This window comes from Oryzias latipes, chromosome 18, assembly GCF_002234675.1.
Source record: "Oryzias latipes chromosome 18, ASM223467v1".
Taxonomy (NCBI): Eukaryota; Metazoa; Chordata; class Actinopteri; order Beloniformes; family Adrianichthyidae; genus Oryzias; species Oryzias latipes.
Window position 1 is genome coordinate 18,612,703 of NC_019876.2, and position 24,976 is coordinate 18,637,678.

The 24,976-nt window shown below is 38.3% G+C and overlaps 1 protein-coding gene across 1 annotated transcript; it reads left to right on the top strand.

The window, feature by feature from the left end:
* Positions 1-1,112: 1,112 nt before the first annotated feature.
* Positions 1,113-24,740, top strand: vax2 (ventral anterior homeobox 2). The gene is made up of 3 exons (XM_023966383.1): positions 1,113-2,134; positions 5,330-5,517; positions 19,109-24,740. The coding sequence occupies exons 1-3, from the start codon at positions 1,900-1,902 to the stop codon at positions 19,604-19,606; spliced, it is 921 nt and encodes a 306-aa protein (XP_023822151.1). The 5' UTR covers positions 1,113-1,899; the 3' UTR covers positions 19,607-24,740.
* The last annotated feature ends 236 nt before the right edge of the window (positions 24,741-24,976 follow it).

Sequence of the window (24,976 nt, forward strand, 5' to 3'; positions counted from 1 at the left end):
TCCACAATAAAAGACATTCGAATTTGCAAGCGGGTAGAATATGGTTTTAGCAGACAATCAAGATAAGAAATGGAGAGGAAAACTCGTGCGCGCGCATGTGTGTGCGCTTGTGAGCAGGCCAGCAGCAGCAGCAGCAATCAGTCTCCTCTTGTCTCGCTGCTGAGTGCAGCGTCTGATTGACAGTTTCTATTCATCCTCTGTGAGATTAGGCCACCTGAAAGGAGTAACGAGCCGTGGCTGTGTGCAGTAATTACGGTCTTGGATAAGGAAAAATAAGAAAATACATACACACACACAGCAAAACTATAATTATATAATCCACCTCCTCCCTACATCTCAAAAAGCCTCTTTCGCGTTGTGTTTCCAGAAGATGTGTTTACCTGTAAAGAGCAGAATTCCGTCCCTCCAACTGAAATTATCTCACAATCACAACAAACTCCGGGCTGCGCAATTAAGACCACGCTGTTGTAAAACAAACTAGATTTTTCTTCTTAGCTTGTATCATCCCTCTGTGCGTTCTCATCATCAGAAAACGATTATATTCCAAATCTCATACAAAGCAATTTCAGTGTTGAGAGGGAAATGATATAAAAAAACAACCATAAAACACGAAGATGTTAATATCTAAAGAGCAAATTTCAATTTTCAATTTTATTTATTTCCATGTCTTTGCAGACACATTCTTTAAAAATAATGTAACTTGTTTTTCTATTTAAAAAACATATTTGCCCTGGTATGGGTCAGACAATTTGGCAGGAACCTAAGTTTAAACATCTTTTTGTGCAAAATCTGTTTGGAGTTTAAGATTATTTTCGTTGTACACTTTATGTTTGGATTGATTTTATCACGAAAATTCCCGATGGATAAACGGTGAAACTTTCCGGAGGGGAAACCCGCACATCGCTGCGTCCTGCTGGCTCGCTCCTGAGCTCACCATCATTGTCTCATATCTCCGTGACTAAGCCCCTCGCTGCAACGCTGCTCATCCTCTTGTCAAAACGTGCCCTGCCGGGGGACCAATCAGCTGCGGCCTTGCGCTGGCAGGAAATGACGTCGGAAGTCCCTGCCTCTGTAAGAAATACCGTCTCCCAACATTATCCACACATCTCCCATCAGCATCCTCAGACTGTGAAGGCGGGGGTGTTTTTTTATTTTTTTTATTTTGAAGCTGGCTTCTTTCAGCTGTGAAGTAAATGGCAGAAGCAGGCAGAGAGTGTTCGAGTACTTACTATTGACTATTTCCCACTTCCCCGCCGTCCCCCTCTCTGTGAAAGGTCTGAACTGAGACATCTTTTCTTCTGAGCTCCCCAAAAGCAGAAGACCCCCTTCATGCACCTCACCAGCACCAACATGCACATCAAGGATCTGGGGATGCAACCCGTCTGACCAGGAACTGAGGCGAACCAAACAGACCAGAAGAAACTTTTCTTCCTGCCACGATCACGCTGAACTGTGACCACTACTGAGATTTTTTAAAAACGGGGTTTTCTTCCTGTTTTCACGAGTCTGACTCTGTTTTTACGCGGGTGAGCAGCGCGTGTTTTTGTCACCTCCCAGCTCCTTCTCAGTGCTCGCAGGCGTCGCCATGCGCTTCGTATAGGCTACTGTAGTTAAAGTGAGACCTGCTGCTTTCCTCCGGCAGGACACTTCTCCTTCCTTTCGTTTGGACTCCGGACCGCGCGTCATGGCGCGACACCTGAAAACGGTTCCTTTGCAGGACCGTGTAGCCTCATTGTGAGTGGATCTATTTTTTTTTTCAGGAGAGGTGGGGGCATGCTCTCCTCGTCTCTAGTGGAGAACATTTCTAAAGAGAAGAAAGTAGAAAAAGAAGAGTGAACTGCAGGAAGGAGAAAAAAGGAAAACAGAGGTTACCTAAGAGACTGGTTAACTTGGTTGTGGATGTTCGATCAGGCCACGACTATGGGCGATGGGAGCCACCGCTGTGGACCCAACCCCCTGTGCCCGGACAGGATCGAGAGCAAGTGCCGCACTGAGATCGGAGGCAGGTCCCCGGTGCAGAGTTCCACGGACACGCCTGGGACGTCCGCGTCCACGCCGACGTCCTCCAGCGAGGATGGGCACGACAAACTTTTAGGAGTGGACCCTGACTACTGTCGGAGGATATTAGTGAGAGGTGGGTGCACGGCGACAAAAACAAAGAACATTGGCTTCACGCACAAACGCGCAGAGTTTTCCCTTCATGTTTTTATTTTATGGTTTTTTATTCCCCTCAAAGACTTTACTTAAAACTGTCAGAGTGGAAAACGCGTATCAGATTGGTAAAAATTATATTTGGGTCGGTTCATATTTTTAATGGGAATTAAACACAAATTTAATATCCGAAGAGCAAAGAGGTGACAACAGAGAACCTCTACAGAGAGCCGGAACAATGGGTGGCCTTAACACTCCCCTCATGTAAATTAAAAAAAAAAAAATTTTAAGTGTTCCTTAGCTTTAAAGTAGAGTGTTTCCAAAAAAGAGAAAAAAGTAATAAATTTAATCTGTCAGCATATCTGGAACACATTATCAGGCCTTTATTTTGAAAAACTAACACATTAATTAAACAACAAACAAACACAAGACGTCTAGATGAGTTGGTGCATAGTGACACAAAAACCTGACCGACAGCCTTTAAAGACAATAAATACATAAACATCATTCCTCTATTAATAACAATCATCACAAAGCATCTGGATCTGTGTGGTTTAGTCTTACTTATATTTTAAAGGCATGCCTCTGCATTTCTTTCTGAGTATTATGTGGGTTTTTTAAATATAAACAAGGCAGCACCCATTATATAGAAAATTAAAATAAGTATTTTGCTTTTGAATGTATGTAACAAACAAATTCAAAAGTTTTTTAAAGAGATTTAACAAGTGATTTTCATTTTGTACTGGAAAAAAATCAAACGAAGTTTCACATTTATTTTTCTTTTATAACTTACAAAACCACAGTCATTTAACTTTGATTTATGTTTGCAAAATAAATCTAAGCAAAACAATAAAATGTTTGTCCTAAATGTGCTATATTTTCATTATAATTTGGCTCAATATTGAAAAAATTGCAAAGTATCATTAAACTCAATGTAAAGTAAATTCATTTTCATTTAATACTGTTTTTAAAGCATTAATATTGTAATGTAATCTAAATTTTTAAAGAAATCTAAGGATTAAAAAAAATACATTGTTGCTCAACTTTATTTTTTTCTTAAATCAAACCAGTAAAATATTTTAAAGAATACAAAAGTCTCCATAATTCTCAATTATTTACTTAAAAGATTTATTCACAGACGGGGTTTGGTTTTATGGAACACCTGCTTTCGGTGGCTGCTGGTCAGTTGTAATATTTTTGGCACCTTTATAATTAAATATTTCTGTAAATTACAAAATACTGTAATATTTTTGGTTTTTTATTTGCATGAAAATGATGCAGAGAGGGAGGTGCGAGCTCATGACATTAAAAAAGCAGCAGATTTTGATGGAAAAGAGAAATTTCAAACCGTGACTTCGTGCCAGTTCCATCTGAAATCCAGAAATTGTGAGCAATATCTGTCTATTTATTGTTTGTTTTGATAGATTTCATTGTACGTGTGTGTGACCTACTGCTGTTGTTTACTGTTTTTGTCATTAAAAAATGTTAAAAAAATATAGATGCATGCATGTATAACAGCCGTCTTCTACTCTGCCCTCAACCATCGTCGCTGCAGGCTTGCAATGTCCTGCAGAAGTGCAAGAAGATGTCGATAAAAGCAACGGAAGAGGCTTTGCTCTCAATATAATCCCGCTTCTAGAGCAAATCGGCATTGTGAGGATTTGAGCTTGAATCCGGGTCTCGGTGATCGGGTTTTTGCAGGGAGACCGGGGTCACCCGGAGGTCAGCGGGACTGTCTGCAGCCGCAGGTTCCCCGTTCTATGCTGGCAAAAACGGCAACTTTTTGGTTGCGATTTGATAACAAACTGGGGTAAATCCACGCTGATAATAGTGGAAATGCATGATTTATATTTTTAGAAGGGGTTGAGCAGGACTTTACCAGCTAGATGTGCGTAAAGATGGATGAAGCAATGCATTCTATGTGCTTGGGGGGAAGGGTGTGTGTGCGTGTGTGTAAATGTGCATTGAAGTGACTGCGTTTTAGCTCGTGGATCATTTCAATCTGGGTTGAAATTTCCATGGAGAAAGATATAACGGTTTAATGCCATTTTTGGTGTGCGCTATGCATCTCTTTGAGGCACAAATACGCAACAAAACAAACGATTGAAATAAATAAATAAATAAATAAATAAATAAATAAATAAATAAATAAATAAATAAATAAATAAATAAATAAATAATCAAATTCACACACTGGAAAAAAGAAAACTAGGTCCAATCAGTTTCGTTTAATCTTTAATTCAGAATCTTTCATATTTTATTTTGAACTTCATATTTTATAAATTAGAAACCCCTTAATAAAGGAGGGGCTCTTCTTGAGCCTGCGCGCCACCCTCTGTTATTTATACAAACAAATATTTTAACACTTTCTGGGAGACTGCAAACATAAACAACAGGTTTATTGACATTGTAAATAATAACTTTGACCCCCCCCCCCCGCCAAAAAAAGGACAAGCATTCATATTATTAATATTTTATTGAATATAAATTAACGGATCTTATTATTTGAAAATGTGATTACACACACAAAACCTGTATTATCCCTGAACGAAAGAAATAAAGACCTTATGACCGTTTGTTCCAGGAAGCTCCATACGTGCAGATAATTCTTGGAATGGAGACGATGCTCGGGGTGAAGCGCAGTTCTCCTGTTTTCATTTTTGCGCACGTCCTCCTGCTCTCTGTAGCGCACGCAACATGCCACTTTCACAGTCAGTGGGGAGTTTCGGTCACTCACAGTCAACCGGGATTAGAAATATGGAATGCGATGAGAGAGATTGTGTCTTTGCAGTGTTTGCTCCCAGGCATTCAAACGTGATCTGGCTTGTTGCGCACATGGAGTGACATCATGACGCATTTGTAGATATTAGTATAGCCGAGGTCATGAATTAATATAAATGTTCAATTTTATTGCTTTTTGTAAATTGAATTCTCGTTTTAAAAGGGAGCAAAAAAAGCGAGGCTTGATTCTTTTTTGTTTTTATTTTGTTGTTTGTTTTGCGCCTGAAGCCATAATCATACTTCTCTGCTCATAAATATTACATCAGCTTGGCATTCTATAGGCCTGGTGACACTTCCGTTCACGCTGTGTATACAGAAACGCTGTGTGCACAGAAACCTGCTGAAAATGAGAGCAAAGATCCGGGCACAACGCGCGTTTCTTTTTTCCTTTCTGTAGACGCCAAAGGCACCATCCGGGAGATCGTCCTGCCCAAAGGCCTGGACCTGGACCGGCCCAAGCGGACGCGCACTTCATTTACGGCCGAGCAGCTGTACCGACTGGAGCTCGAGTTCCAGCGGTGTCAGTATGTGGTGGGGCGCGAGCGAACAGAGCTGGCCCGGCAGCTGAACCTGTCAGAAACACAGGTGAGACAAAAGCGCGCATCAGGCCAACGCAACAATTTCCATTTAGTCATTCATCTACATTTATTAGCATTTAGAAGAAAAAATATCAACACAAGCTTACATGAGTGTCTATCATTACATGCCTTTAATGGTTTAAAAGGAAAGAAAGAAGCCATCCCTTCCAATTTAAGGAATTTAAATCACAAATATTAAATGCAGGTTCAATGAAATGTATTGGTAATGTTTTTTGGCTTTTATACTTTTTGGTTTTCCTTATGCTGAATCAAATTTGAATTTAGAATGAAACGAATTTCACAATTTTACTCTTATAAAAAAACCCTTCTCCTTGATTTTTGAGGAACTTTTCTTATTTTTTCACCTTATAAAAGGAAAACATTTTTTGAACGTTTTTTAGTAACCTGTTGCTCATCATAAATTGTGCCAACATGAACAATATAGTGTAACAGGTGTGTGTCTGGGAGGGAGGGAGGGGGGGGGGGCTCCTCAGCCAATCAAAAATTAAGGAGCAGAAAGTTGTTTCTCCCATGTTTTCAATTTTTTTCACACTAGACAATAAGACAAAAAGTGATCGCCTGCAAATATCATCTTTAGCCCAAATATTGCTGCACGGCTTTATTTAAATGATGCTTTCCCTTTTTACCCCCCAAAGAGTAAAACTTGTGCGCATGTCCCCCGTGAATACAGTTTTCAAAATAAAAGAGACATCATAATGTTGATGGGCTTTAAAAACCCAACTGCTTTGTTTCCCCACAGCAATGAAAGAACAAGGAATTCGCGACACTGTTTATCCAAACCCTGTTTGTGCTCGAGAGCAAATTTCTCAATATTTTTGGCTGAATTAATGTTTTTCATTTTAACATTTAAGATATAGAGTAGAAACATCTATAAATGTGTTTTTCATTGACTGCCAAAGTGTGAAGTTCATTCGTGCTGTTGAAAATCTTTATAAGTATTTGGAATAAATAAATCACCTGGACTATGGTCCACACACTGTCACTAAATGTCACCTTTATCCATGAAAGTTTTTTCTATTTTCCAAAGATTCTTGCATTAAGTTGTCTCTTAACTCATTTGCGCAAACTCAAAAATGTGCACAAGGCCATCCTAAACTCCAAACTACAGAGACATTTTCTCCGTTGCATGAATTTGAGTGGAAAAAAAGTTTCCTCAAAAACTTTGCCCACAGAAATTACAGGCTTGGGCTTTGAATCATAAAAATACCTTTGAAAACTGTTACCAAAAGTGGTTGGATCATGGTGTGCGCGCGGGCCTTGCGCGTGCACGGCTTGATTTTGTGAGTCAGTGACCATGAGAGGGCCTCAGCTTCCTGTTGCTGTTGGGGATTGCTGGAAAAGTGCCTCAAACGGCTTTCAAGTGCAAACAAAATCAACAATTCAAAATCACCGAGAGCTGGGGGGCTTTTAGTGGACATCAGTGACGCGGGTTTCTGTCATTTTCAGACCAGCTTTTGAAGCGAATGGGTGTTCAACCTGGTCCCGCGCAACGAGCGCACTGCACAGAAAATGACGTTTTTCAGGTTTAAAGGCATTTAAACAGAGTTCAAAGCTTCTTCAGATCAACAGATTTTTTTTGCCTTTATTTATTTATTAGTTACGAATGCTGCTACAACATCACTCTTTCTTTTAATTTTTTTTTTTTTTGCTGAACCAAAAATAAAAAAATAAACGGTGGTCATCAAACAACGTGAAATCGGATATATTCATCAACCTTGAGGGTATCCGATTTTTTAGTTCCATAAATGAATAAATAAATAAATAAAACCTTCAATTCAATTTATAAATGCAGCGTAATAGCATACATGTAATGCAGAACTATTGGTTCATAAGTGTTAAAAAATTACCCGTTTTTTTAATCTAAATTTTAGGCGTAATGGCTACCATTTGTTGTTATTACTAGTGATTAAAAATGTTAATAAAAAAATCAATTGATTGGCCATTTAAAAAACAAGCGGATTTGAATGCTAGCTTTTGGACACTGTAGAGCTAGGCTATAGGCCAATGTTCCACACTGGAAATATATAAGCTTTTTATTTGTGCGTTAAATAATCTTTGGCACATTTTAGAACTTATTTCAAGTTTAAGACAAGAACGAAACAGTTTAGCGTTTAGAGATTCTTAATTATTCATTTAAAACAAACTGCCTTCTGCTCTTTATGAAACACAATACGGAACTGTAAAAACAATAAAGTTCACATTCAAAACCTTAAAAAAGCGACACAGCGCGAGCAGTTTTGGAAAACCAAAATCCTCGACGAATATGGTCAAATTCACGGCAAATTCACGAGCATTTTTCGTGTTTCTGAAATATATTTATCAACACTTTTATTTGAAAAAAAATAAATTTTTAGTTTAAAAAAACTTTTTGTTTCCGAGACGTAGCCTATAATATGGTCAAAATGCACAGAAACCTTAATTTATCCCACCTAACATTGACTTGTCTGTAGCAGTTTCTTTTCTATATTTTTTCAGTAATTATTTTTATAAAACTTTCAGCAGATGTGAACAAAGATTTTTTTTATGAAGGTGGTAAACTTTTTTATTTTATTATAAAAGGGCAATTTTAGAAATGAATTATTAGATGTTTCTAATGCAAGTTTAATGTCAGTTTTATCTGCACAAATCATAAATAAGTGAGGAAGTAAGTGATTAAACAAACAAACAAACTAATAAAGTGATGCTATCTTTCCTAATATTTATTTAGGAAGAAAACCCCATTTTTTGTGTCCTCGCTGTTGCGGACTCGCACAAGTGTCTGCTTTTTTGTGGATGACACACTCTTTCTGAAATGAGAGGTTCAACACATGTATAGGATTTTTTTTTCTTTTGGTAACCTCCAGAAGTTGCATCCTCTTGTCAGGATAAAAACACTGAGAAGCTGGTCCCTCGTAACAAATTACTGAGAAATCTGTTGCCATTTTGGACCTCAGCCTTCGTCCCAGCAGGTGGCTCTCCGCTACAGGGGAAGGGAGGGGGTTGGGTGCACACAGACTCCTTTCTGCTGCCCTGATGAGCAGTATCTTCAGAGATGATTACAGAACAGCAGCTCTCTGCTCTTATTGTGAAGGTATGTTGACGTTTAAGGCTGCAGGCCAGAGCATTTTGACATTATTTGTACTTTTTCTGTCATGAAACTCCACCTATACTGTACTTTAACACAATTTATTGCTAAATTACACTCCTGCATGCTCTTCAACATGCATTACCTCTGACTTGGTGTCAATGACATGAAATACTTGAAGAGGCATGAAGACATCTCAAGTAACTTTAAATCCCCAGTTTTCCAGCTGAGATGACAGAAGATGCTACTGGGTCAGCCTTCTGTTATTTGTATCCAGTCCATGAAGAAGCTATGGACTTAATGGTTGCTGTGTTGAACCAGTTTAATCTGACAGCTTAAAATGCAGCGAGCTTGCTCATGGAATTGTACTTAATCTTGAATGTAAATCTGGCTGAACAACACACAGATGTGGAGAACTAATTGCAGATGATTACAGTTATGCTGACTGCTTTTTTTCTGTGTAGGAAGGTTTATCTGATGTATATGTGCTATTAGAGTTCATCTCCTCAAAGTGTGTTTATGAATGACTGCTCAAAACTAAAATCACTGCAGAGACTCTGAAATTGCTGTCAGAGATGTTGAAATTCTGACACAAATCCTAATTGATGTGTTACTCAAGGATTCTCAACAATTTGAAACACTCATGAGCAAGTAACTTAAAAATTATCCAAACTTTGACACGTACAATAGAATTTCTTACATTTATTTTCTAAATATTTATAGAATTTATGCATGAATGCATATCTAGTGGGTTTGATTGAACTGGATACTTTGAACTTTTTAAAATGAAAATTTCATAATAAAACACAAAAAACTTATCCTAATGTTTTTAAGATACCACGAGTTTGAACATTAAGCGAGAGAAAAACACAAAAACATGAATCCGGAGGACAACAAATTGCAGTGTCAGCATAAGCACCTTTTCCTGCAGGGAGGCAGCTTTTTTAGGTCAAGTGGATGATGCATCTAAGATCAGTTTCACATGTGTTTCGCTGCCTGCAGACATTTCTCCAGTGCAGTCATGCTTATGAAATGTTGCCATTTTACCTTTCTAGATACTTTACATTCAGACGGGTTCAGGGTTTTCATTTCAGGAAGACTCTTCTCATCCCTTAGTGATGGATCTGGGAAGAACCCAGAAGCTGCAATTCAGAATGAACCAAAAGCTTTTCTTAACTAAGTTCAGTGGCTAATCATGCAGAGAAAAGGCTGACCATCAAACTAAAGTGGTCTCAAGACCCCATCCCTCTACCAATGTAGAAACGGATTCCAGTGACTTTATCTAACCTCCAGATAGAGGCACCTGCTTTATGATGATTTTTTATGTAAAAAGCTGAATTTAGTTTGACTCAGTGACACCAAAGTTAAAAAAAGGAGCCAAAATAAAAATTTTCATGGGCTGGATGTCCTTACTGAGCCTTCAAGTAAATACATTTTCATGAATCTATGAACGCACAACACATCTGATACGTTTCATCAAATTTAATGCTTAATCAAGGTTGTGTATTTCACAGCCAAATTACAAAATGCTTCAAACCTGGGTCTGTTCATAACTTTTTTCCATTTTCCTTAAAACACATTCCAACCTTCACACAACAAAGTTGTCGCAATATGTTGTTGGGGGGAAAAAGGCAACCTTTTCTTGGTGGCTGGGTCACTTTTCCCACATACAAGAGAAGCAGAGAAGCTTCTTTTAGTAAAGTTTTTTTTCTTTGCCACTGATGTCACATTTGACGCTGCTTTTAGGCTGGGGCCTGTTTCACATATTTTCCACCTGCATTAAAAATCCCTGCTTTGTTCTGGTTACCAGTCAAGCAAAGTGGTTTGAAGTTTCTTGGCAGAAAGTGTTTGTGATCAGTTGTTGCCGTTTGAAGGAACTACTTCACCCTTTGTGAAGCAACATCAAATATTCTTTTAATACCACATTTCTCTATATTTTGTATATTAGGTTAAATTCACTGAACAGCAAAAAAAATAATATTTTTTTAAGTTTCAAATAACAGTTTAATTTTTTTTTGGGTGATTTGTGTATGGTTGTGAAATAAAAATGAAATGTGTTTTTTCGGGCTAAAATATCATGGGGTGCTTCACATTTCAACCCCAAACACTGTTTTGTTACCAGAAAAAGTTTAAATGTACTGCATGCACATAAGGAATTGGGATATTGTACTCAAAACGTCAGGTTGAATATGCGTTTAAAACCATAAAGACCCACTTCATAAAAAATTGTGTTTTTAACATGTTTATGAGGCATTTTTCTCATGATGGAGGACAGGTATAAAGACAATTCAGCTCAAAATTGTATTTCTTTGTATTTTTTTTATCCAAATCCCAATAAATCAAGAGCAGATGAAAACATTGCAGTTTAACCCTTGTGCTATCTTAGATGACCCCACCCTTACATTGACGTGTTCTCCCTACCATGACAAAGGTGGATAAAGGAGGAAAGATTTCATGTAATCCATGGTAACAGTGAAGATCACAAATCATTGAAGAAAAAAGGTTCAGCGCACTGTCTAGTGGGTCTAGATGACCCAACTCCCAATGTTAAAGCACCTAGGATAGCACAAGGGTTAAAAAAGATTGTGTTTGTGACGTAAGATACGCTGGGTGGGCCACAAGCTCCCTGCTTAGCTCCATTTTGATGCATCCGTTTGCAGACGACTAGATCAATGTGCGTCTTTTTTTTCCTTTTGTGAATTGGTATCTGGCTTAAAACTGTACGTCTGGATAGTCCCAATATTGCTCGTCATTTTTGTTGCAGTACTAATGTTAGATTGAGGGTGTGAGGATCTGTAAGCTAGCGGGAGAGCGTGTAGACATTGACCTTTCAGTAACATGGAGGGGAAAAGGGGTGGAGTTGCTCTAAACCTAAGATCCTGCCCACAACTCCGAGTTGAATTTCTAATGAACTCCTGCCGCTGTAGAAGCTCTGTCTTTGAAAACAAATAATCAGGATTAAAAGACGACTGTGAGACCTTTTATAATAACTCAAAGATGATTTTATATCAAACTTTTGTTTGGGATTAAGAAACTGTCTGGTACGAATCTTCAATAACTTTTTTATATTGTATCACTTTGTTTTATTAGCGGAGCAGATTTCTGAGAATCTGCTCAGGGAAAGCCTCAGTGTTTGTGGCTCTTTTTGTGTCTGGCCCTCCTATCAGAGTGCGTCAGGATCTGCACATCAGCTGCTCCAGATCCTCTAGGAATGCTGACGACATTTCCAAGAGAACTGATTAGTCAGTAGGTGATGCTCTTACATATGAAGACCTCTTATGTTCAAAATAACCTGCTCTGGGCCATCTGTGAGGCATGTGTTCCCATGGAAACATATTCTGGCAGGAGTGAATCCGGTAGCCCTGTTCTGAACCTCATGGAGCCCAAATCCTGTTTGTTGTGCACCGTTTTATTGTATTCCTCTTTCTTCAATTTTTGAAATAAATTAATGCATAACGCTAAAAAGACAGTTTAAATATCTAAATGCGTATGTACATTACAGAGTAATAACATTTTTATGGCATGAATCCCTGAAATGGATTCGCCTGTGTCTTTCTCTGCTAAATGGTGGCACTGACAAATCTGCATGTTGCATCCTCTTGCAGTGAATGTCCTTGTTGTGTACAGGGTGGTCCAGACACACCATGTCTGGACACTTGTCTGGAAAATAGGTAGAGGACCTAGTCTGGACATGTAGCTTGCAGATGCAGCAAAGAGCCGTGCAGTGCACAATTTGTGCAAACCTTAAGAACAGAGAAAGAAGTAGGAAGGAAGCCTGACAGACAGACAGACAGACATACACACACACACACACACACACACTTTCTGCGTCTGTACTCTTGGTCTCCGGATGTGGCATTGCAAAAAAGTCATCCAGCCTCTAAAATGGGAACTTCGGTGATACTCAGGAACCTACCAATGAGCTAGATAATTTAATCAGTTGATTAGATTATCAGAACATAACAGTAATTAAGTCGTATTTGGCTTCATCTTTGATTACTCCCTCTTGCACTGCATTGACTTACTTTACCATCTTCTGGCCATGCGGATGGTGGAGGAGGCTGAAGATGGTGTCATTTTCCTAACATGTAAGCATCATATAATCTTTCTGTTGATCTGGAAATGGGAAAGCAGACAAATTGGAAACAGAAAGTTTTCATTGTTCACACCAATGCATCCTCATTGACTTGCACTCTCTGCCTAAAGGGTGAATGTTTGAAGCCATTCATATAGCTCTTGGGGGACATTTATGAACTTATTGGATTAAAAAAAAATGGATGAAATACTTTTTAGATGGAATTTTCTCAGGCTAAATGTACACATTTTTGCAGTTCCAAAATAGCTTCAGCAATCAGATCTTATTACAGAATTTGGTAGCAAATTGTGCTCAGCAGGTCTCTCAAACCTAATTTAACTCTCATTACAGATCAATTCACGAGAATCAAATAGATAACTTCTCCTTTTGCTAACATTTAAAAACAGATTTGTCCTGACGCTAGCATGCAGAATCTCCGTAGTAGAAACTGAAGTTAAAGACATTTCAAGAGTACGCATCATAAATGCAGAGGCTTTCACGTGGGGAAAACTCTGAGCCATTAAAAATACATAACAACACGACTTTTTTGAAGGCTGTTTAAATTTTAAACACTTTAGGATTATTAAGAAATTAAATGAAACAAATATATAGCTTTTTAAAATTCTGTTTGTCCAGCTTTAAACTTATACTTGTGAAAATATTATAAAATTACAGCACACAACATACATCATTTACAGACTTAGCTGTAAATCATGTTATGGAAAGCATCTTAATTCATTCTAGTGCAGTTATTTTTGCCAGATGAGTTCAGTTTGATATTTACTAGGAAGTTTAATCCATTGTGAAATACTTTGTATTTTGGTTATTTCTTGCAACAACAGACACAAAAAAAAAAGATATCAGGGTCTTACAGAGCTGGATGGAAAAGGAGCAGGATGGGAAATATAAGTGACTTCAGGGTGACAAGCAAGACAAGTCACAGAGAGCAAACAAACTGGTGCAGATTTTTTTTGCCAAAATGTGTGCCATGTCCTGCAGGGCTCACCCAAGGGAGAGGAGGACAGTTGATGGACAGGCAGCAAAGGGAGAAACGAAAGAAGGAGGGCTGAAGGGAGAGAAAGAGATGGGCTTCATAACAGTCCCAAGTGCTTTTGCACTAAGGAGGATTAGTCAGCCATATCTACCAGCCATTCTGTAAGACGGGGTTAACCCCCAGCTGAACCATGACCGGACATGGTTCCAGGTTTAGAGGTCAGCTGAAATGTGATGATAATGATGATGCTGCATCGCTTCAGAGGAAGATGGTATCAGGCACGAAGGTAACGTAAGGTCAGGGAATGAAAACAGAAAATGGAAATAAAACAGGAGCTGAGGAGAAAAGGCAATGAACTTTACAATGCTGAACTGACACAATTAATTATTCAACACGTGGGTGAATTAATGCTTTGACATCTGCTCTTTTTTCACTTTGTCAAAAGAAAAACTCCTGCAGAAGTTTTGTAGGATTAACTGACAATGAAAGTCTCTTTGAGTTATCAGGCTGAACCAAAGCTGAAAAATTATTTAATAAATCATAGAAAAACTATTAAAATAAAGACTGTCAGCAGGTGAAGGAGGAAAAATGAAGTTTTCTATCCTTTATGCTGCTGGTATCTTCTTTTTCATCGATCAGATTTCCAGTAAGTTTTTTAGTTTGTACCATTATGTTTGCTCCCTAAGAGCAGCCCCAGGTCTATCATCCACACTTCTACTGAGCTACCACCGGCTCATTACATACAAGTGTCCGTTGGTCAGTTGTGTACAGTTCAATAGCCCCAGGAGCGCCTGGTACAATGTCAAAGTGTTTTCATTGTGGGTCTGTCACATGCCTGGGATCAGGGGTTCTCAACAGGGTCACAGTGAAAGCAGCGAGTTGCTGATGAGGTCACATAATGTGTGAAAGAGTTACAAAGTGTGTGTACAAAAGATTTTACTGATACAATCCTGCAGATCACTTTGCATTATCAAGCAGAGGGTTTGTCTCCTTTAATGCCCTCCACCGCGGCTCGTACTGCCGCTGCAGCCTGGTTTGGGGCCTGGCACAAAGTGAGGCTTACGTGAGTTCTTGAACCCACGCATGCATACTTACTTGATCGGTACACTGGGCCTCGATCTGGCTTAACCTTTTTACCTCTTTCCCCCGCCTGCTCCGTGTTCACAACGCCGGCCTCCAATTGGCTGTGTGGCCTGTGCGCTCATAAACCCAAGCCTCATCATCTTTCCCCCATGACCTCAAAAACCCTCCCACCACCCATTTTTACCTCCATCATTTTCATTTTTTCAGCTCTTACCCGAGTAATATATGTATAGGAAATTATTTGCTGTTTGTCTGAATGCATTTTCTATATTAGAGCAATACAGAGCTAAACCAACAAATAAATAAATATTCATGTGTTTTCTTTCTTTATATACTCACACAATTGACCACACTCATTCCCAGTAGTGTGACCTGCAGTTAACTAGACTCCTAAAGAGAACACTTACTTTAACCTAAAGATTTACTTCTTTTAGAAGAACCAGCAGCTTTTAGTCTGTAAGTCAAAAACAGGGCAGAATAGATTTGAGAGAACAATATCCTCACACAGCAGCAGCTGTTGCCCTGTTATTGAGGGCATCTGATGAGGTAATTTAAAAAGATGAAAACTACAAAAGAGGATGCCAGAGAGACCTGACCTAAAACATCAGTGGATAGAAGGGGAAAAAAAGTTAAATCGCATTTTCAGCTTTTTTTTCCTGATCTGGCAGCAGCGTCAACATCTTTGGTCCAAACATCTTCACCTGGTTGCTAACTATTCCCTTGCAGACCAGAGGGTGAAGCCTGGGGCAAATGCAGGTCACGCAACATGCAGATCTCCCTTGGTAATCTCTGCCCCAGCTCTGAACCCTGGATCCCATTAAAAAGGATTTAGATCCAATAGTGTAGATGTACCAAATGCAGTATTGCTTTCTTCTCTACTCATCATTTCCACCCGTCTAAAAAAAAAATCCCTGTTTAACGCCAGAAAGCCCCCCCCCCCCCTTTTTTTTTCTCCCTAGGAGTGGATAGAGGAACTGCGATGTGAGCAGACAAAGACACACCCACAGCAGAGATAAAGAAAAGGGATTGGCTCTGAGTTTCATCTGCTGTGAAAGCCTTTTATGGGATGTGGTTGTTTCTGGCAGGCGTTGGCGCATAAGTGAAATGCACATGGCGATCTCAGGAAGGCAGCATGTGACCTAACGAGCAAGAAATCCCCACTGAGATGAAGAGGAGAACGCTGCAGCCAATTTTTTATGATGTTTATCTCAGCTACCTGGCAACTTCTTTCCTCTTGTTCGTCCTTCTCATGAGCATCTCCAGTCTGCCTTTTTTGGAGTAGTTAGACCTGCTGTTCTCTTCTCTGAGCTATGGGATCTTCCCTGATCCCATTATTTGCATCATGGTCAGAAGCTGAAACTATGATCTCACCTGTGCTAACTGTTTCTTGAGCCTGCTGCTACAAGAAAGTGATACCATCTAACACTTGATTAAAAGAACACTCTGTCTCAGGTGAAGAGGCCCCCAAAAATTGGGCTTTGTTTGCAACTAATTGCACTTATTAAAAAAAAATCCAACCCTTAAATAAGGGCTAAAAAAGTTGAATAAAATAAAATCTAGAAACTAAGGAGCTTAAAACCTGGCTAATTTTATTTTTGTTTATTTGTTTTTTCACAGACTGTAAATAGACAGCACAACTTCCCCCAACCCAAATCAATCCTCTTACTCTCTTTAATTACTAATTACATGCTGTCCCGCCTAGAACTGTCCAAAGTGTAATCTAATAACTTGAGTGAACAAGTATCTTGGCTGGTTTTCAAAGTCTTCTTTTCAAATAATAGGATCTAACCTTGAAGGTTGCCATGGAGACTTCGAGGACAAATAAAATGCTTAGGTTAATTTCAGATCTCGATGCTTGCTGAACATCCAATTCATTTAAAATGGACTCTTCATTTTTTTATTTCCTTCACTTGTGTTTGACTGGTTAAGGTGAAGGAATTACCAGGTTTTGGATAAAACTCCTGTAAACCCATGTTTTGAAAAATATAATTTACAAAGACTAAAACTGTATCCATGCATCTCATTATTAGTTTTATGCTTTTTATGAAAGGAGTGGGTCCTATTGTGTTTTTGGTGTTTTTAACATGTTCTTGTAGCATTTTTCTCATGATGATGCATAATGAAAATGAAGTTTAAATTTGCATCACTGAGTATTTCTTTATTCAAATTGTTGTGAATCAGGAGCAGACAAAAATGTTGTTTGAAAAAGCTTTTATTAGTGACATGGAAGCTACAATCAGCAGGCCACAAGCTCCCTGTTCCCCTCCATTCTGATGCGTCTACTTGCGTCTCTGTTATCCTCGTGTGCCTCAAAATTGTATGACTGGATAGCTCCAATATTGCTCGCCATATTTGTTGCACAGGTAATGTTAGATTGGGAGGTAATGTTAGATTGGGAGGTAATGTTAGATTGGGAGTGTGAGGGGCTGAAAGCTAGCGGGATTTTTATAATGAACTATTGCCGCTTTGCTGAAACTATGTCCTAGAAAACTATACAAGTTTAAAAAAATGTTTTGGCTAAAAACAGCCTAATCATAAGTAAAAGACTAATGGGAATGCTTTGAAAATAGATCAAGAGATGATTGGATCTGAACTTTAAAAATTTATTTAGCATATTTCTTTCAGAAATTCACTAAAACACACATTGTGTCTTTTTGTTCACCTACACAATAAAGGAGATTCACAGCAAATAAATCATGGGGGTTTTAAACAATATTTGGCCTGCACTGAGGGCAAATCAGACAGCTTGCTGATAATTTGCACCTGTCAAACTGCAAACCTCTGAATTCCTCTGAATGTGTGCTGACACGCACCTTGGTGTGTCTCGGTCAGCACCGTTTGCATATTTCATTCTTGGGATTTCTCTGTGGTGGCTCTTCCATACAGTAATCTCCCATGACTCCTCTGTTCCCTGAAATCAACACACACAACACCCTGCGAGTTGTCCAGCTGCTATGAAGTCATGTTACACGCCATCAATTAAACATGAAGGACAAGGGCAGGTGGAGTTCACCGAGCTGTTGTCACTGTGCTCCTGCTAGAGAAATGGCTCATGACCCTTTAACCCCCGGTGCCCCCCCTTACATTTACATTTACAATTTGGACACTTTTCATGGCAAAAATGAACAAAAACTTAAAAAAAATCATCACATCAATTGTTATAATTAACTTTTAACTTTTGTAAAACTTTGTAAAAAATAAATATTCACATTTGAATAAATGTCTCAACACCCACAGCCCACAGAAATATACAAAAGTGTGCTTATAAAAGATAGGGAATAAGCCTTGGTGGCAGTTGAAGTCCTAAAAAATGTAAGAAATTAAAGAATATTATTTTTTTTCTTTATATAATGTAGCAATTTAAGAAATGCACAAAAACAGAGAAATTGTTTTTCATTTAAATTTAATTCGTAGCTAAGAACCTTTGAAAATGGTCATGTTTCGAAATGTAAAATGTCAATAAAAATAATTTTCTTTGGTAAAATGTCGGGGGGGGGGGGGGGGGGGGTTATAAAGCTCATAAAAAAATTTAATTTGTAGTTTTGTTAATTTTGTTCTTTTTATTTATCTACTATTTAGTTTATGGTAGAACATTTGAAAGATTTGCATCCAAATCGTTGTGGTTTTAAAAATGTTTTTTATGCTGTCTTAATTCAAATACTCCCTTTGGAGCCCTTTGTGAGCAAACAAGCCTCACTGACCTTCAGTCTCAAACTCATTGTTTGTGTTTGTCATTGTTACATAAAACAACAATTCTCTAGTTTTAGCCTTTTATTTTGACGTACAACATTTTAAATTTTAATTCTATATTTATAAAAGTGTTGTATTAAAGCCAACATAAAATTCTTTTAGGTTTTCCCCAAGTCATTAAATTCATTTTTTTTCCAAAAATGATTTTCTTACCAACTTGATTCTTTTTGCACATTTCATGCCCTGCATATTTAAAATGTTTATAGACTTACGTGAAGCAAAGTTTTTTCCTTTAATAATGTTTCCCAATTCAACCATGAACTTTCATGGATTTATTGTAAAGACTTGTTCAAGACTTTGAATTCTTGAATTTCCTTTGTTTTACTATAAATAAAATGAAAGCAAGGGATAGTTTTAATATCTGTAGCTGATTGGGGAAATACCTTTGGCCAAAGTCATCAATCCCCAAGACTGCAGACTGTAGATCTTTGAGAAAAATATTAAAATAAATGAAAAAATAAAACAAAAATAAATCTGCTTGTTTGTTTTGTAATGTTTGGCTGTTAGAAAATACTCTTAGGCAAGTTTTTTCCTATTTATTTTTCCAGCTCTTTTACTTTGAAGTTTTCAGACTCTTTAATTAAGTGTGTGTATGGTTTTTGTTGTTTCAGGTCAAGGTGTGGTTCCAAAATCGTCGGACCAAACAGAAAAAGGACACAACCAAGGATTCCGACAAACGTTCTTCCTCCACGTCCGAGTCTTTGGCCACTTGCAACATCCTCCGCCTCTTGGAGCAGGGCCGGCTCCTGTCAGGACCCGCCCCGCCTCCAAACTCTCTACTGGGGCCTCCAGCTCACCCAGCCAATGGCTCCCTGCTCAGCAGTCCAGGTGGGGGCTCCTCCACCTCCCCTGGCATCAGCAGCAGCACCCCTCCCAGCTCCCTGCCAGGCGGGACATTTGGACTTTCCCTTCCCTCTCTGGGCGGCACTCCGCCATCACCGAGGCTGGGAGTCCCACCACCACACTCCCTCTGCTTTTCCATGCCGCTCCTGGGGGGAGCCCATCACGAACTGACCTCCTCATATGGCTGCGGTTCCTCTGCCTTTGAGCCATACATGCGGCTGGACAGGAAGGAGGCAGATCTAGGCGGGAAGAAGACAGTCTCCTAAACAGGAAGTTCCTGTTTTAGCTTCCTCCCTGTCACCCTGTCAAGAGGGCACCTTGGAGCACGACGATGCTCTGGTTGCTTTCTCACAGCACCATTTTGTGCCACAGCACTGTTTAGTACACTGTCACAAAATGGTGAAAAGGACTTGATGGAAAGGGACAGTTCCACTCATCCACATTACAAAAAAACAAATTTTTTTGAAGATTTGCTGTGTGTGTTTGTTGCAGACAAATGTTTTTATCACCACTGTCAGCACAGTGGCTTTAAGTGACTCTTCACTTTGTGTCTAGTGAGTTTGTCTGTCTGATTTCTCTCTACAGGCCTTCATTTACTGTTCAGGGAGAAGAAAAAAAATACTTGACAAGAATATTTCAGAAAAAAACCCAGAAAGACGTCTGAATGAGAGGGGAGGTCTTTCAACCACAGCAGTATGTCCACATTTCTATACCTGTTCCCGTGGCCATGTTGGATTTTATTTGGTGTGCTATCACAATAGAAACAAACAAGAAAAAAAAAAAAGACTCGTAGCATTTTAATATCAGTCTGTTTGGTGTCCAGCTGTAGTCTTTGTAAACTCTTTCTTTGGTTGTGTTTGTGTATGAAACAGTAAGTGATAGGATCTGGGCAAGCAAGGCGAATCCACATATCTGCAGTTGATGGTTCAGCGTAAAAAAAAAAAAAAGGAAACTGGAAAGTTTGCCAAAGTGATTTGCAGACAGAGCTTTGGAGGTGCCCCCTCCGGTCAATGAAGCAAGCTGATGTCGGGTGACTTCTCGGCACAGATTCATGTGTACATCTTTCAAAAAAAAAAGGCAAAATCAGACTCAGAGAAAGTTTGGTGCTGAAAACGTTCAAACCAAATCTAAGTCGGGGGATTACTGTGTTGGAGCTGCAGCGCTTGTTGATAAAAATTGAGAACCAATCTGCAAGTTTTTACCTTAAATATTCACTTTGGGGCTCCAACATGTACTTAAAGTGAGTGTTTGTGAAGATTTCTTGTCAGGAAATCACAGAAATAAAATACATCCCAGACTTATCTGTTGGAGTTTTTGTAAGGATGCATAACTATTTGATAACATTCGCTTATTTTGCCCTTTTTCCTCCAACATCTTTGGTATTAGTTTTATTAACGTGGAACTACAGGAGGTTAGCATATTTGTTATCCCGCTGTCCTTCATATTAATTTTATGTTTTTTAAGTTTCTGCTTTCCTTTATTGCCATTATGGCTCAGCCTCCTGTCACCCATCCACATTTCAACAATGAAAGTATTTCTTCTGACTTTATTTTTAAAAGCACTTTATTTTTTTCCTTGGTAGTCTGAATTAATGCAATTAAATTTTGCATTAACTAGCCAGTTAACATCCTGTTCTTTTTAGGTCTATGGCATTGAATTTGCAGATTTGAAGTTGAATCTGCACTTGAACAAGTCAAATTTATTTATGACAAGCATTAGGTGGTTTTATTTGTTTCTCTTTCATATGATGACATTTATTCAAGCTCCTTTATTGTCCAGAGAAAAACAAAAATCACCTGTGAAAACCAGTCATTTGCCAGAGTTTGGCCTCAATTTGTGCGTGTCAGCTGAGTTTTCACCTCTTCACTCCTGTCTCTTGTGTGTTTTTTTCCCTCTAGATCTTTTCATTCCTCCTGAATGTGATTTTTTTTTTCTGGCGCTCATTTTCTCCCAGGCCATCTAAAGGTGGCTTGATGCATAGCATAAAAAAGAAAAAAAAAGAAAGAAAAAAGTGCACTGCCATGACATCAATTTGGGAATGCATTTACAGTAAATAGTTGTCTGGTTTTTGAAAGAGCCCTGCATGCTTCCAGCTGCAGAAACATTTTCTGGTGGGGTTGGGGGGGGGGTCTGACCTTATATTTGCTTGCTGGCCGGGCCTTTTTGCACCCGTGTTGCATCAGCTCGAATCTAATGATTTCTTGTTGTTTTCTTCAGACTGCAGCAGTGCTGCAGAGAACATGCTTGCTGCTCTTTGCAGCTTTCACCTGCGCCCCTGTTCAACACTATTATTTTCTATAAGCACATCTATAATTTACAAACTCTGCCATCAAATATTGAGCAGAGAAATGGAGCTGAGAGGTCAGAAGCCCTGGTTTTTAGTTCACCATTTTTTTTTCTCTGTATCTGCTTTGTTTCCTTTCTATGGCAGTGTGAACAAACTATTTGCTCTCGTTGCTTTCTGGAATATTTTAATTTCTCTGACTTTAGCTGCTCAACACAGCCTGTTAAAAGCTCCAAATGATTGAAAACTGCTCCCTTATCAGTTAGCATCGCATGTTTTTGAAGAGGTTTCATGTTTCAGCCTTGATTGCATTTTCTGTCATAGCTCAGACATAGATTAGCTTTTTTTTGACAACGAATCTGCAGTAATTGCTGGATAAATTTAGCTTTGGAGATTTTGTCACACAACACAAGCAAACAAACAGAGAAAATCTGCAGTTTGTCTTTCCATTGTTGCCGTAAGGATGTTTTATTCTCACTGGATGCAATCAGCACCACCCTGTCAAGGACCTGTCACACCTTTTTAGGCCACTGACTTTCTTAAGGTTGTTTTTTTCTGATTTATTGGTATTGGTTTCTGGTTATGCACAGTCGAGGTCCTACAGGGGCCTAACTTTGCTTTTTTTGAGCAGTAAAACCTTCTTCAACAAAAACAGCACCAGCTACTACTTATAATAAACAACCTGTACATACAGTAGATATGACTTTATATATAAATATATATGAATGGGTCTTTGCACAATTTATCTCCATGTCTGCTCCGTGTGATTTTACCAGGATAAAAACAAAAATGTGAAAGAAAGTTCAGAAAAAAAACTTTATATATGCTTTACAATTCTTTGTCTCATTAACATTTTGCACTTATTTAAAGAGGCTTACCTTGGTTTCTGGGCTGTCAGAGCTGTTTCACGCTCTACTATGATAATGTACAATATGTATATGTATTTTTAATCATATGCATATAAATATATGTCTATGTAATTTGCCTCTTGTGTTCTGTTTATTTTATCACCTTCAGTGCATCAAGGCCGGACAAACCAAATGGCTTTGGAATGAAAAGATTTTTAGAATCAGCCTTCAAACCTTCTCTGCATATCTGAGATTTACTATACACCTCACTCCTCTTTTGTTCTTGTCACTAACCAAGGTAAAGACCTTTTCACCTTTCAGGTCTTTCTCATGAAAAGCTCAGAATTTGTATTCCTAAAATATTAATGACATTTTTGTTTGGTTGGTTGACACACAAAAGTCTTCCTTCTCTGGCCTACTTGACACTGAATGAATTGACGCACTTTGAATAATATAATTTTTACCTTTTAATTAGTGTTTTCCCCCCATATTTGTTTAAGAACAAAAAAACTGCTGGTGACAATTTTGTTTTTATTGGATTCTGAAAACATATTAATATTTTTTTGGTTTATGTGTCACCAACTCTGAGGCCTTACATCTTCTTAAACCAAAAAGGCTTTTAGATTTAAGGTAGAATTATACTGTAAAGTGCTAAATAAACAACAAAGAGCCCCTTTTGACTTATTATTTTACAGAAGTTCAAAGTGAAGAAACTATTTTCAACTAAAATCCTCTTTTTTGAACTGAATACCATTGTGATGTGTGTTTTAGATCATAAGGGGTAAACACTTAAAAAAATCATCAGGTTATCTGTTTTTCACTGCAGAAATGGAGCCTGCTCCAAAGGAGTTTGAAAAAGTATCAAAAGCACCCTGACAATATTAGTAAATCAGAAACATGCAAAATGTACTAAGAGATAAGTTTATCAAAAACTAAAGCTAATCAAGTAAGTGAAAATAAACCAAAAATTTTTTTTTAACAAAAAAAGGCAGAATATTTACAATACAATGATTAAAATATTACCTTTTGAGATCAATTGAAGCAAACCAATTGAAACATTTTTCTTTAGATAGAAACAAGAACTTCCTTTTCAGCATGGGCCGTTTGGAAGGTGCAGGAAACTGAGCTGTTTTGCGGTTCAAGTACATTAACCTGCAGTATCGTAAGAGCCTCTGTATCTCTGACTAAGTTCGGGATAATCCAGATTTATTGTCTTTCTTTAGATCCCAGGAGTCCCAATCCTGCCACAAAATTTTGAAAAACACACACAGACAGTTTGATCCCTATCTAAACCAAAATAATCTGGTTTAACAATCCTTTCTCAAGCCATTCTCAAGATTTGACCAAATCTGGTTGAGATCTGACCAGATTACCTGGAACCAACTGGGTCTGTTGGGTAGAGGTTGAGCCTTTGAAGTTTTTGCTTTTGCTGAGTTTTATGTACCGGTATTTGAAAAAAAAGAATCCACAGCAACAAAACTAAAAAGGGAAGCAAAACCTCAAAATAATATACCGGTACTAAATATTATACTGGTAGTCAAAGATTTTGTATTACAGTGATGGATAAAAAAGTAAAATACAAAAATAATAAAAATGGTCCATTTTCTTTTTTCCTGCTAAATGAATAGTAAAGCTTGTCCACAATAACGACAGATGAACAGGAATCTGGTTTTGCTTTTAACCAACTCTTTATTTAAATCACATTTTGATGATTTCATACCAAAGCTGCCATAAATGGATGTGAAAAACTATATGGAAATAAAGAACAACATGTAGCTTTGTCAAAGCACTGAAGGTAATATGGCACTTTTATGCCCTGTTGGCTCAGACGTTTGAGAGGGGCACCTCTTTGGGATGGGACAATTGATCTGTGGGGTGCCAATTATAGTGATTGGCACCTTTCTATGAGTGAGGAAGGGGCGAGAGGGCCAGAAGAAAGAAGACCAGATGGGTGGCCTGTTTTAGAGGCGGAGAGGCAGAACTGGGCGGGGCAGAACTGAGTTACTCTCTAGCAGCAAAGCAGGAAGCTGCAGTAAAGAGCTCTCAAAAGAAGACCTACACAGAAGGGATCTTTAGGTTTTGGGGGAAAACCACAAATATTACTAAAATCTAACAATCAATAAGGCAATTATGACAAAGGTAAACTAATAAGTATGGTTGTATTCACTTCATGGGAAACACTGAATTCTTAAAAATTAATTTACTGTGTGGTTGTAATTTAATGATTGTTGTATTTTGTGAAATAAAAATTACATGTTTTTATTCAAACAGTTTCCTCACTGTCTGGTTATGTCTGAGTTGCTCATAATTGTCAAACTTTTTGAGTAAGTTTTATTGAAAAGCAAATTACCTTTGTACATACATTTCCATTTTCCAGTTTGAAGTGGCAAAATATGTTGACAGAAAATTTTATCATCAACAGCTAAACGTTTAGACAGCCCTTCAAGGAAATGATGTGCTTTATTAGCCATGTGATGGACGGTCAGACTGTCCAGGGTGCCCAA

What these genes read in the sequence shown, in the direction of transcription:
- vax2 (XM_023966383.1), top strand. Translation starts at nt 1,900, where the DNA reads ATGTTCGATCAGGCCACGACTATGGGCGATGGGAGCCACCGCTGTGGA. An exon ending in TCGGAGGATATTAGTGAGAG is followed by an intron (nt 2,135 to 5,329) that starts GTGGGTGCACGG and finishes TCCTTTCTGTAG; the next exon opens with ACGCCAAAGGCACCATCCGG. An exon ending in TGAACCTGTCAGAAACACAG is followed by an intron (nt 5,518 to 19,108) that starts GTGAGACAAAAG and finishes TTGTTGTTTCAG; the next exon opens with GTCAAGGTGTGGTTCCAAAA.